Here is a 13,183-nt window from a genome sequence, read left to right as displayed (position 1 = left end):
CTTTGTAATTTGTATCTTAGGGTTTGCCCAGTTCAAAAATGGCCGCCTTGTCCGACATGCTTAGCCGCGCGGTGCATGCTGGCCCGGGAGAGTGACCCTGAGCTGAGGCCCGTCTGCTGGTGTATAGAGAGGGTCTTGGAGAGAGCGGTGCACGGTGCTATCATGTGGTTTGAAATCCTACCAGGCCTTGCCATCATGACCGGCTGCATGATGATCCCGGGACTGTCCACCCTATATATTCATCGACTTACTAATGGGGGCAAGGTGAGCCGGGGACACTGCAGGCCCGTCTATGGGAGCCGGGGGATATCTCTGTGCTTCTTGTCTGGAAAATATTGTCATTACTGTATGATTGTCATCCTCCTCCCTGGACCATTCTACATGTCATCCTCCTCCCCGGACCGGTCTACCCGTCGTCCTCCTCCCCGGACCGTTCTACCCGTCATCCTCCTCCCCGGACCGTTCTACATGTCGTCCTCCTCCCCGGACCGTTCTACGTGTCGTCCTCCTCCCCGGACCGTTCTACCTGTCGTCCTCCTCCCCGGACCGTTCTACCTGTCGTCCTCCTCCCCGGACCGTTCTACGTGTCGTCCTCCTCCCCGGACCGTTCTACGTGTCGTCCTCCTCCCCGGACCGTTCTACCTGTCGTCCTCCTCCCCGGACCGTTCTACCTGTCGTCCTCCTCCCCGGACCGTTCTACCTGTCGTCCTCCTCCCCGGACCGTTCTACCTGTCGTCCTCCTCCCCGGACCGTTCTACCTGTCGTCCTCCTCCCCGGACCGTTCTACCTGTCGTCCTCCTCCTCCCCGGACCGTTCTACCTGTCGTCCTCCTCCTCCCCGGACCGTTCTACATGTCGTCCTCCTCCTCCCCGGACCGTTCTACATGTCGTCCTCCTCCTCCCCGGACCGTTCTACATGTCGTCCTCCTCCTCCCCGGACCGTTCTACATGTCGTCCTCCTCCTCCCCGGACCGTTCTACATGTCGTCCTCCTCCTCCCCGGACCGTTCTACATGTCGTCCTCCTCCTCCCCGGACCGTTCTACCTGTCGTCCTCCTCCTCCCCGGACCGTTCTACGTGTCGTCCTCCTCCCCGGACCGTTCTACCTGTCGTCCTCCTCCCCGGACCGTTCTACCTGTCGTCCTCCTCCCCGGACCGTTCTACCTGTCGTCCTCCTCCCCGGACCGTTCTACCTGTCGTCCTCCTCCCCGGACCGTTCTACCTGTCGTCCTCCTCCCCGGACCGTTCTACCTGTCGTCCTCCTCCTCCCCGGACCGTTCTACCTGTCGTCCTCCTCCTCCCCGGACCGTTCTACATGTCGTCCTCCTCCTCCCCGGACCGTTCTACATGTCGTCCTCCTCCTCCCCGGACCGTTCTACATGTCGTCCTCCTCCTCCCCGGACCGTTCTACATGTCGTCCTCCTCCTCCCCGGACCGTTCTACATGTCGTCCTCCTCCTCCCCGGACCGTTCTACATGTCGTCCTCCTCCTCCCCGGACCGTTCTACCTGTCGTCCTCCTCCTCCCCGGACCGTTCTACCTGTCATCCTCCCCGGACCATTCTACCCGTCGTCCTCCTCCCCGGACCGTTCTACCCGTCGTCCTCCTCCCCGGACCGTTCTACCCGTCGTCCTCCTCCCCGGACCGTTCTACCCGTCGTCCTCCTCCCCGGACCGTTCTACCCGTCGTCCTCCTCCTCCTCCCCCCCAGACCATTCTACCCGTCGTCGTCCTCCTCCCCCCCAGACCATTCTACCCGTCGTCGTCCTCCTCCCCCCAGACCATTCTACCCGTCGTCGTCCTCCTCCCCCCCAGACCATTCTACCCGTCGTCGTCCTCCTCCCCCCCAGACCATTCTACCCGTCGTCCTCCTCCTCCTCCCCCCCAGACCATTCTACCCGTCGTCCTCCTCCTCCTCCCCCCCAGACCATTCTACCCGTCGTCCTCCTCCTCGGACCGTTCTACATGTCCTCCTCCTCCTCCCCGGACCGTTCTACCCACCGTCACCCTCCTCCCTGGACCGTTCTACATGTCGTCGTCCTCCTCCTCCTCGGACCGCTCTACATGTCGTCGTCCTCCTCCTCCCCGGACCGTTCTACATGTCGTCGTCCTCCTCCTCCTCGGACCGTTCTACATGTCGTCGTCCTCCTCCTCCCCGGACCGTTCTACATGTCGTCCTCCTTCCCGGACCGTTCTACCCGCCGTCACCCTCCTCCCCGGACCGTTCTACCCGTTGTCACCCTCCTCCCCGGATCGTTCTACCCGCCGTCCTCCTCCTCACCTGATCATCTGGGTCTTCTTTGTGCAATGCAGGCAGATCATAGCTGGTGGGGGTGGTAGGGTCCCCCCAGGATTCTGTACATGGCTTCCTGCAAACTATCACAGCACCTTGCCTCAGTACTCCTCTAAAGAGGAGCGGTAAGAGGAATTGTTTAGCTGTTTTAGGCAGTTCATACATTGATCCTCCTTATGTGCCGTTCCTTCAGAGCTCATGCGCCAGTAATGTCGCTGGCTGCTGCTCTGTAGAATATTTCCTAAGCCATGAACGTTTAGCAGATATTCATTTCACCTACAGGTAAACTTTATTATACGCTTACATATCGGTACAAATAGAAATTACACTTTACTACCACTTTAAGCAGGCTGTCCTAGATAAGTCCTATGTGTGATGATGAGCTTCTTTGGTTTTGATTGAAAGAACTGAAATTCAATGAATGAAAGGGGTGGGAAGGGGCAGTAAGGCCGGGGAGAAAAGAACTAGATGACACTGGATGTTCTCAAGCCAGGAAATGAGTCGGGCTCTATCTGACATGCTGCAGTTTCTAATGCAGGGCTTACAATTTCAAGTCCTGAGCTACTAGCCAGGCCTTAGAGTTACTCGCCACCAACAAACACACACAAACAGAGACACCTGTACACACGCACAGAAACATGTACACACACACACACACACACAAACAAACATGTACACACGCACAGAGACACATGTACACACACACACATACAGACACATGTATACACACACAGGCAAGTACAGACACACATACACACAGATGCATGTACATACACAGAAATACACACACACAGACACATGTACATACATACACAGACACATGTACGTACATACACACACACACATACATGTACATACACGCAGGCACATGTACAATTGTACATGAATACACAGACACACACATGTACACGTACACACACACCCATAAAAAGTTGCATTACTTCGTTGTTCACTCACAGAGCGGGTACTGCACTCTAGGGGGAGGCAAAGAGCACAGCACACACTACTTGCTTTGCTTTCACTGCACTCAGCTATTGAGCAGTCTGACAGCTCCCAGTGCCAATGACAGATCCGGCCTGAGCTCCGAGCCTGCTCAGCAAGACGGCCCTGGGGGACACACTCGCCCCCACCATAATTTCCACTCGCCGTTGGCGAGCAGGTGAGTGGAAATTTCAAGCCTTGTTCTAATGCATACTGTAGGAATGATGTAGGATGTCGATGAAATTAGAGTAAGCAATTTTGGTGCAGGATGGGAGTCTGTCCAACTGTGAAAGACTGAAGGCAAGGCTGGAGATCAGTGTTAGGTTAGATGCACCCCAGAGGTGGTGGGACTGAATTGGGTGGTTATTCCAGTACAGCCCCCCCCCCCCCCCCCCGCATGACAAGACAAAATGACTTGTCTCCTGTGTGCACCTGGTTCACACCACTGTGTTGCGGACAGTGTGTGATGAACAGTGCGATACACTAAGATCTGCACTGTTGTGATCCCGCTGGACTGCACTGTTCAGCAGCTGCTTGTGTGAATGAACTCTTAAAGTAGAACTATAGGCAAAGCATTTGTGTTTTCATTTTGGATAGAGTAGAGTTATAACCCTTGTAGGGTTTATTTTTTGCCATCTGTGTCCCATTGGGGAGATTTCCCTTTCATTCCGGTCCCGTAGCCAAACAGGAAGTGAGAGAAAATCCCTGCAAATTTTAGGGTCCCCCCCAGGTCACCAGAACTATTGTTCCCAATAGAAGATTTCCCCTCTATTACTTTTCTGGGGACAACCCAAAACGTGGGATTTACTTTCACTTTTTATGATAATGGTAAACAGGACAAATAGGGGGAATCTCCCTAATGGGGGCAAAGGCCACAATAAAACCTGACAGGGGGTCTAATCCATCTCCTCTCCATCCAGAACTAAAAATAAAGTTTTGCATTTAGTTATACTTGAAGGCAAGTTTAATGTGTGAAACCTTTGAGAACTGCCCGTGATACTTTTTTTATTTGCACTAACATACAATTTTCAGGACAAGCTTTCGGGGAATGTCCCCTTCTTCAGGGTCCAATCAGGAGTACTTTGCAAAGTTTTAGCAGAATGTTAAATCTCTGGGGGGAACAAACCCCCCCCCCTTCCCCTGGGGGGGGGGGGACCCCAGAAAAAAAAACACACAAAGGTACTCAGCATTGGTTCTAAAACTAGGATTAGACTAGAGATAAGACAGAGCAGAAGCAAAGACTGGGGGGTTGGGACAACAGTCACAGAGGGGGGTCGTAAAACTGTTGGTTAATGAGTTAGGAATCCCATGATATGGGATTCATAGTGAATACAACCAGAAAAGACAGTTAATCTCAACACATTCTGCCCTCTCTGCTTCTGCTCTGTCATTCCTCTCAAAATGTCTGAAATAGTTAATTTTTTACTGTTTTTCAGCACATTCTGGGCATTTGAGAAGGTCTCCTGAGGTTATCTTTTAAAAACGCTTCTAAACTCAGTATGCAAATGCTAAACTGACGCTTTTTAACCTACATTTTCCAGCAGTTTCCATCGTTCAGAAGTGTTTTCCAAACGCCCGCGTACATGAGCCTTGAGGATGTTACACGGTTCTTTGAATTCATACTTACGCACAACTACTTCTCTTTCAATAATGACATCTATCTTCAATGTATGGGTACTGCTATGAGAAGTAAAATGGAACTCCAATATGCCAATTTATTTATGGCTGACCTGGAGGAAAAATTCCTGAACAGCATGGAACAAAGACCATACAGATACTATCGCTATATCGATGATATTTTCATCATATGGACAGAAGGTCAAGAAAATCTAAAACAATTGTACTCATCGATCAGCACTTTTCATCCATCAATCAAACTAAAAATGGAATACTTAAACACATATCAACTTCCTAGACACCACAGTATACATCAGGGATGACAAGCTTTACACCTCAATATACAGGGAACCCACTGACAGATGCAACTACCGCCACATTTCCAGCTTTCACCCCCAACACATGAAATGGGCCATCATACGCAGTCAGGCCATCAGATATCACCCAAGAGACAGAGATAAACATCTCGAGACACTAGCAGACGCCTTCCATAAGAAAGGTTACAAGGACAAAACTATCAACACCAGCATAAACACAGCCTTGAGAACCGGAAGAGAAAATCTACTTCAGTACAAGGAGAAAAAAAAACAAACAACCGTGTACCTCTAGTAACCACATACAACTCAGCACTAGAAGGGATAAGAAAAATAATCAAAGATTTACCACCCATCATAACAGAGGATGGAACTCTGAAAGAAATATTCCAGCAACCCCCAATACTGGCTTTTAGACAACCCCCCAACCTCAGAAATAAACTAATCCGGAAAGCTCCTTCTGATTATGATGTCACAAATAATGGAAGCACACCCTGCAATTAAAAACGCTGCAAACTGTGCAACTAAATTAATCCATCAAAAAGTGTCAGACATTCAAAAGGGATCTTCAGTGTCACAGGATCATACAGCTGCACCTCCAGTAATGATGTGTACCTTATCCTGTGCAGAAAATGTAGCAAAGGATCTCAGGGCTCATGTACACTGCAGCTGATAAACTCAAGTTTAGAAACTGTTCAGCATTTTTTTTTTCAGCAGCCCCTGAACTCGCCCTAATGTTTTCCTATGTGTCCATGTACACATCGTCATTTACAGGCAGTTGAGTTTACAGTCTTTTTTTGAATGCAGAAAACTTGCATTCAGCAGTAGATTTTATCAGCGTTTCAAACGCAATATGCTTGTAAACGTGGCTAACCGCGTTTATAGGCGTTTGCGTTTGAAACATTTTTTTTAACTCTTCCATTTCCAGTTGCTGTCCAGAGCCTTTTTTTCAGAATGAAAAATGCATGCAAAGCGTTTTCCCGGTGCTCAATTGGACCTAGCACACCAAACTTTGAGTTTTTGCATGAAAAAAAAAATGTTAGACACTGCTGCAATAATTTCTGCACAGAAATGAGCTGGAACACATCCAAACACCACAAAAAGAAAAGAGCTAATCTCAACAAATACTGCCCTCTCTGCTTCTGCGCTATTTCTCTCAAAATGTCTGAAATTGTTCATTTTGTACTGTTTTTCAGTGCATTCTGGGCATTTTGGAAGGTCTCCTGAGGTTATCTTAAAAAAAACGTTTCTAAACGCAAATGCTCATAAATGCGTTATGCAAACATGGCTAAACAGCCTTTTTTTAATCTACGTTTTCCAGCAGTCCGTTTTCATCGTTCAGAAGTGTCCCGTGTACATGGGGCCTTACGTTGGCGAAACAGGACAGAAGTTGCGAACAAGGATGAATTTGCACAGACATACCATCAAGGAACATAATGAAGATGACTTCTGCACACCTGTGGGACACCATTTCCCACAACCAGGCCACAATATGGAAGACCTCAATATCTTAGTTCTTTTTTTTTTTTTTTTTATTTAGATATTTAATACATTTTTCACAAATACATATTACGCTTATAATCACATAAAACCAACAAATAACTTTTATTCATTTCTATTCTCCTTTTCCCCTTCCCCGTCACCTACCCTACAATACTTTCACCCCTTCTAATTAGAAATAAGAGAGATATTCTTACTATATGTTCTATTCACTTCTATTCAACTTTAACTTGAACTCCCACTTACTCCATCTCAGGTAATATGGTCCCATTCGATCTTCTTGCATACAGATAATTTTTTCCATCCTACAGATCTGATCGACTCTCTCCACTCAATATCTTAGTTCTTAAAGGAAATTTCAAAACTATTTAGGAAAGGAAACTTTTGAACTAAGAATGATATATTTCTATTTAATACAAAAGATAATGGCCTTAATTTGGACATGGGATTCCTCGCTCGTTATCCAACAGTTTTACGACCCAATCTGTGACTGTTGTCCCAACCTCCCCCCCCCCCCCCCCCCCCCCAGTCTTTGCTTCTGCTCTGTCTTATCCCTAGTCTAATCCTAGTTTTATAACCATTGCTGTGTACCTTTTTTTTTTTTTTGTGTTTTTTTTGTTTTTTTTTCTTGTTTTTGTTTGTTTTGTTCCCCACCCAGAGATTTTCTTTTCACATTCTGCTAAAACTTTGTGCAGTAGTACTGCTTGAACCATGAAGAAGGGGACATACCCCCAGAACTTGTCCTGAAAATTGTATGTTAGTGCAAATAAAAAATATCACAGACAGTACTCAATTATTTGTCGCAAGTGCACTAATATGGCTACAATCACCTCTAATGTGTGAAACCTAAATGAGAAGTCACAAGTTCCATGTTGCAAGTTTTCGGGTGCATGGACACGGGCAAGAGGGACATAATGTTCATTCAGGGGTAATTTTCAGTCTGGGACTCTCAGGCGCATGTACATTGTATGGGCCTCTTACAGATGTGTACTATGTACTGTATACCCCCTTTAAACAAATGCTGTTGATTTTGTGGCCAGTAAAAGCACAGCTATATACAGTATTGATTGTGGGTTTTTTTTCCAAGTATGATACTTTGAGTTTTCTTTAATCAGGGCATGACATTAATACATTTATATTGAGGTTTTCTGTTTTCTTGTGCAGGACAAGAGAGTTGTTCGGTTTCCATACCATTGGTACCTCATGCAGAGGGACATACGAGTTTCTGGAGAACAGCTCTATTACCGATCAAAGGTAAGTAATCCTTGCTGTATGCAGCACAACATACCTACAGTGCTGTATATAACAAATTAAAGTACACTGCTCCAAAAAATTAAAGGAACACTTTTTTTAATCCAAGTATAGCATCAAGGCAATTAAACTTCTGGGATATTGATCTGGTAAATTAAGTAGCAGAGGAGGATGTTAATCCGTTTTAGCTGCTTTGGTGTTAATGAAATTACCAGATGCACTAGATGAGACGACCCCCAAGCAGGAATGGTTTTACAGGTGGAAGCCACTGACATTTTTTTTCCCCTACTCTTTTCTGACTGTTTCACTAGTTTTGCATTTGGCTAGGGCAGCAATGGGCAAACTACGGCCCGCGGGCCGTATACGGCCCGGCGGACCTTTTAATCCGGCCCGTGGAGCTAGGCTCCCGCTAGGCTCCTCTCACAGTCCGCCCTGTTTCCTATGAGGATCTGTCCCCCCTCGACGTATCTGCGCATGTGCCGGAGATCGCCGATCGGCTGCTAATGCCTGAAACTGGCACATGCGCAGATACGTCGAGGGGGACAGATCCTCATAGGAGACCGAACGGCGCGGGAACAAGAGGAACGCGCGGAGCAAAGGTAAGTGAATTGACACAGGGGGGACATGGGGAATGAATTACTATGGGGGATGAATTACTATAGGGGGAATGAATTACTATATGGGGGATGAATTACTATATGGGGGATGAATTACTATATGGGGGATGAATTACTATATGGGGGATGAATTACTATGGGGGATGAATTACTATATGGGGGATGAATTACTATATGGGGGATGAATTACTATATGGGGGATGAATTACTATATGGGGGATGAATTACTATATGGGGGATGAATTACTATATGGGGGATGAATTACTATATGGGGGATGAATTACTATGGGGGATGAATTACTATATGGGGGATGAATTACTATGGGGGATGAATTACTATATGGGGGATGAATTACTATGTGGGATGAATTACTATATGGGGGAGGAATTATTATAGGGGGGATGAATTACTATGGGGGATGAATTACTATATGGGGGAGGAATTATTATAGGGGGGATGAATTACTATGGGGGATGAATTACTATATGGGGGATGAATTACTATATGGGGATGAATTACTATATGGGGGATGAATTACTATGGGGGATGAATTACTATATGGGGGATGAATTACTATGGGGGATGAATTACTATATGGGGGATGAATTACTATGGGGGGATGAATTACTATGTGGGATGAATTACTATATGGGGGAGGAATTATTATAGGGGGGATGAATTACTATGGGGGATGAATTACTATATGGGGGATGAATTACTATATGGGGATGAATTACTATATGGGGGATGAATTACTATGGGGGATGAATTACTATATGGGGGATGAATTACTATGGGGGATGAATTGCTATATGGGGGACGAATTACTATATGGGGGACGAATTACTATATGGGGGACGAATTACTATGGGGGATGAATTACTATGGGGGATGAATTACTATATGGGTGATTAATTACTATGCTTACTATGGGGGAATATTACCATACTTACTATGGATGACACATACACATCATTCATCTACTCTTGGTCCGGCCCCCGGGTCCAATATATGAACCCATTGCGGCCCTCAAGTCAAAAAGTTTGTCCACCCCTGGGCTAGGGTCAGTGTTACTACTGTTAGCATGAGGAGATACTTGGACCCTACAGAGGTTGCACAGGCAGTCCAACTCCTCCAGGATGGCACATCAATACGTACCATTGCCAGAAGGTTTGCTGTGTCTCCCAGCACAGTCTCAAGAGCATGGAGGAGATTCCAGGAGACAGGCAGTTACTGTAGGAGAGCTGGACAGGGCTGTAGAAAGTCCTTAACCTATCAGCAGGACCAGTATCTGCTCCTTTGTACACAGAGGAACAGAATGAGCATTGCCGGAGCCCTAGAAAATGACCTCCAGCAGGTAACTGGTGTGAATGTCTGATCAAAAAATCAGAAACAGACTTCATCAGGGTGGCCTGAGGGTCCGACGTCCTCTACTGGGTCCTGTGCTTATTGCCCGGCACCATAGAGCTCGACTGGCATTTGCCATTGAACACCAGAATTGGCAGGTCCGCCACTAGTGCCCTGTGATTTTCACAGATGAGAGCGGGCTCAGCCTGAGCACATGTGACAGACATGAAATGGTCTGGAGAAGCCGTGGAGAACATTATGCTGCCTGTAACATCGTTCAGTATGACCTTTTTGGTGGTGGGTCAGTGATGATCTGGGGAGGCGTAATCCGTGGGGGGACAAACAGACCTCTACAGGTTAGACAATTGCACCCTGACTGCCATTAGGTATCGGGATGAAATCCTTGGACCCATTGTCAGACCCAACGCTAGTGCAGTGGGTCCTGGCTTCCTTCTGGTGCATTACAATGCCCGGCCTCATGTGGTGAGAGTATGCCGGCAGTTCCTGAAGGACAGAAGGAATTCATACCATTGAATGGCCCCCACACTCATCTAACCTAAATCCAATAGAACACCTTTGAGATATCGTGTTTTGGTCCATCTGACGCCGCCAGGTTGCACCTCAGACTGTCCAGGAGCTCAGTGATGCCCTGGTCCAGATCTGGGAGGAACTACCCCAGGACACCTTCCGTTGTCTCATTAGGAGCATGCCACGACATTGTCAGGCATGCTTACAAGCACGTGGGGGCCATACAAACTACTGAGTACCATTTTCATGGACTAGTCTGCTGCATCATTTTTTCACTTTGATTTTCGGGGTGTCTTTGAATTCAGTCCCCTGTATGTTGATCATTTCATTCCCATCAAACAATGGGGCATCTTTACATTCCTAACACATTACCCAGTCCATATCAGTATAGATATCCAGCATGATATTTTCCCCATTAAGATCTGATGTGTTTTCAAAGTGTTCCTTTAATTTTTTTGAGAAATGTGTATATAGAAACCCTTAATTTGTAAAACAACCCTTTCAGTTTAAAATAGAAAGGAAAGGCAAAACATTAATGTATACATATGAAAACATTATAAATACTTTTTTCCCCTTTTTATGTTTGTGATCACATACCTTCTGCTCTCAGCTGCAAAGGGAGCTCATAGGAAGTAACAACAGCAGGACACTGATCTTCCCATTGAGAAAGGGGGGGGGGGCACAGGGTGCATGTCAGCAAAAGTCTGATCATTGGCGGAGAGCTGGCTGGGTTCCAGCACATCCAGAAAACTGACCATGCTGTGCTCTTCTGTCTAGTGTGGTCAGTTTTTAAGAGGCAAGCAGAGGGACTGACAAGAACACCAGCAATTTCACACAAAGGAAGCAGTACAAAGAAAAGACCAGGCAATGTTTTTCCAATCTATTGTCCAATTTTGGTGAGCCTGTGCAAATTGTAGCCTCCGTTTCCTGCTCTTAGCTGACAGGAGTGGCACTTGGTGTGGTCTTCTGCTGCTGTAGCCCATCTGTTTCAAGGTTCGACATGTTGTGCATTCAGAGATAGTATTCTGCATACCTTGGATGTAACAAGGGGTTATTTGTGTTATTGTTGCCTTTCTATCATCTCAAACCAGTCTACCCTTTCTCCTCTGACCTCAACAAGGCATTTTCATCCACACAACTGCCACTCGCTGGATTTTTTTCCCTTTTTCAGACCATTCTCTGTAAACCCTAGAGATGTTTGTACGTGAAAATCCCAGTAGATCAGCAGTTTTTGAAATACTCAGACAAGCCTGTCTGGCACCAACAACCATGCTATGCTCAAAGTCACTTAAATCCCCTTTCTTCCCCATTCTGATGCTCTGTTTGAACTTCAGCAAGTCATATTCACCACATCTAGATGCCTAAATGCATTGAGTTGCTGCCATGTGATTGGCTGATTAGCAATTTGTGTTACCAAGCAATTGAACAGGTGTACCTAATAAAGTGGGCTGTGTGTGTGTTATTATTATTATATATATATTTTTTTAAATGTATTTATACTACAGCAAAGAGGGCTGTGTTTTGCCGCACAAGGATGCGCAGGTGTTCCGTGCATCCCTGTGCAGGCAGTCCCATTCCGCTACATGAACAGAGATGCTGCTCCCAATTTTCCATCCGTTTCCCAAATGCAGACTGTGGGGCTGTCAAATTGAGATCAGCAGCTGTGTCCAGCTTGGACCAATGTAAGTATACCTGAGGGATCTTTGGGGTAGCTGGCACTGCTGCCATTCACATAACAACTTGTATTTTATTTTTATATTGAGTACAAGGCATTCTCTGATTGGATGACTTGGAGAGGAGAAACTCCACCTCATCCAAACAGAAAACTCCTTCTATTCTTAAAACAATAAAAGATGTTCAGTGAATGGTGAAATAGTGTCAAGCAAGCGACTCTCTGTGATCATTGTACAGTGGGAAAGCCACTGTGCACAGGACCCGACATGTAGCGGGTAGAAGCGCCGACTATGACAGTGATCATCCGCTTCCCCAAAGGTCCCTCGTGTATTAGGTATGCATACTTACATTGTGACAAGCTGAACCAATGTACTTGTGCAAAATCATACCTGGAGTTCAGCTTTAGACTGAGTAAAAATGAACTGAGTGAAATTAAAACTTTCAGGATTCAGTGCTAACATTTGTCTTTCTCTTATTCTTACAGGGTTTGGAAAATATTCACTGAATGTGGACCACTGAGAGATCCTCTATCTTATGGGCAACTGTTAAATATAATTGTGCTTGACCAATATTAAACGGATGTATAGACTTTAAAAAGAGTGTATTTTTTTCCATATATATATATAAATATATACTGTGATCTAAGAAATCGGTTATGCAGTTTTTCCTCTATGGATCACTTTCTTAAGGTTCTAAAAGTCAAAGGCATCTCAGCAGCTGAAATCTGACTGTGAAATGTTAACATAGGACAGTTATTAGTCTCTGCTACTAGCTCTGCAGTGACACAGTGACAGGATATTTTTTTTCTGCACACAAGCATTTAGTGAAATGAAAGATGCATCTCACAAAGAATGACCTGCAGACTAAATTGTATAATCCAGTGCTGTTTCATGAAAACAAGGTTTGTACTGAAAAATCACACATTTCCTGACAATTTAATCAGCCATACACATGAGAAAGATTAACAGCGGCACCAGATTTTGCACCCTCCAGTTTTAGTAAACCGCACTGTTTTAACTTTGAGGTTCTAATATGCTCTGCTAGACCCTGTACATTGTTTTTT

General features: G+C 45.9%; 1 protein-coding gene across 1 annotated transcript; it reads left to right on the top strand.

The window, feature by feature from the left end:
* The first annotated feature begins 45 nt into the window (after positions 1-45).
* On the top strand, positions 46-12,717 carry NDUFA1 (NADH:ubiquinone oxidoreductase subunit A1). The gene is made up of 3 exons (XM_089684897.1): positions 46-264; positions 7,866-7,955; positions 12,605-12,717. Exons 1-3 carry the CDS (start codon positions 76-78, stop codon positions 12,623-12,625), a joined length of 300 nt encoding a protein of 99 aa, XP_089541023.1. The 5' UTR covers positions 46-75; the 3' UTR covers positions 12,626-12,717.
* Positions 12,718-13,183: the final 466 nt, after the last annotated feature.

This window comes from Staurois parvus, unplaced genomic scaffold, assembly GCF_062004578.1.
Source record: "Staurois parvus isolate SC_StPar_1 unplaced genomic scaffold, SC_StPar_1.0 ptg000361l, whole genome shotgun sequence".
Lineage (NCBI taxonomy): Eukaryota > Metazoa > Chordata > Amphibia > Anura > Ranidae > Staurois > Staurois parvus.
The sequence above is the reverse complement of the archived record's forward strand: the minus strand, read 5'-3'. Positions and strand labels throughout refer to the sequence as shown.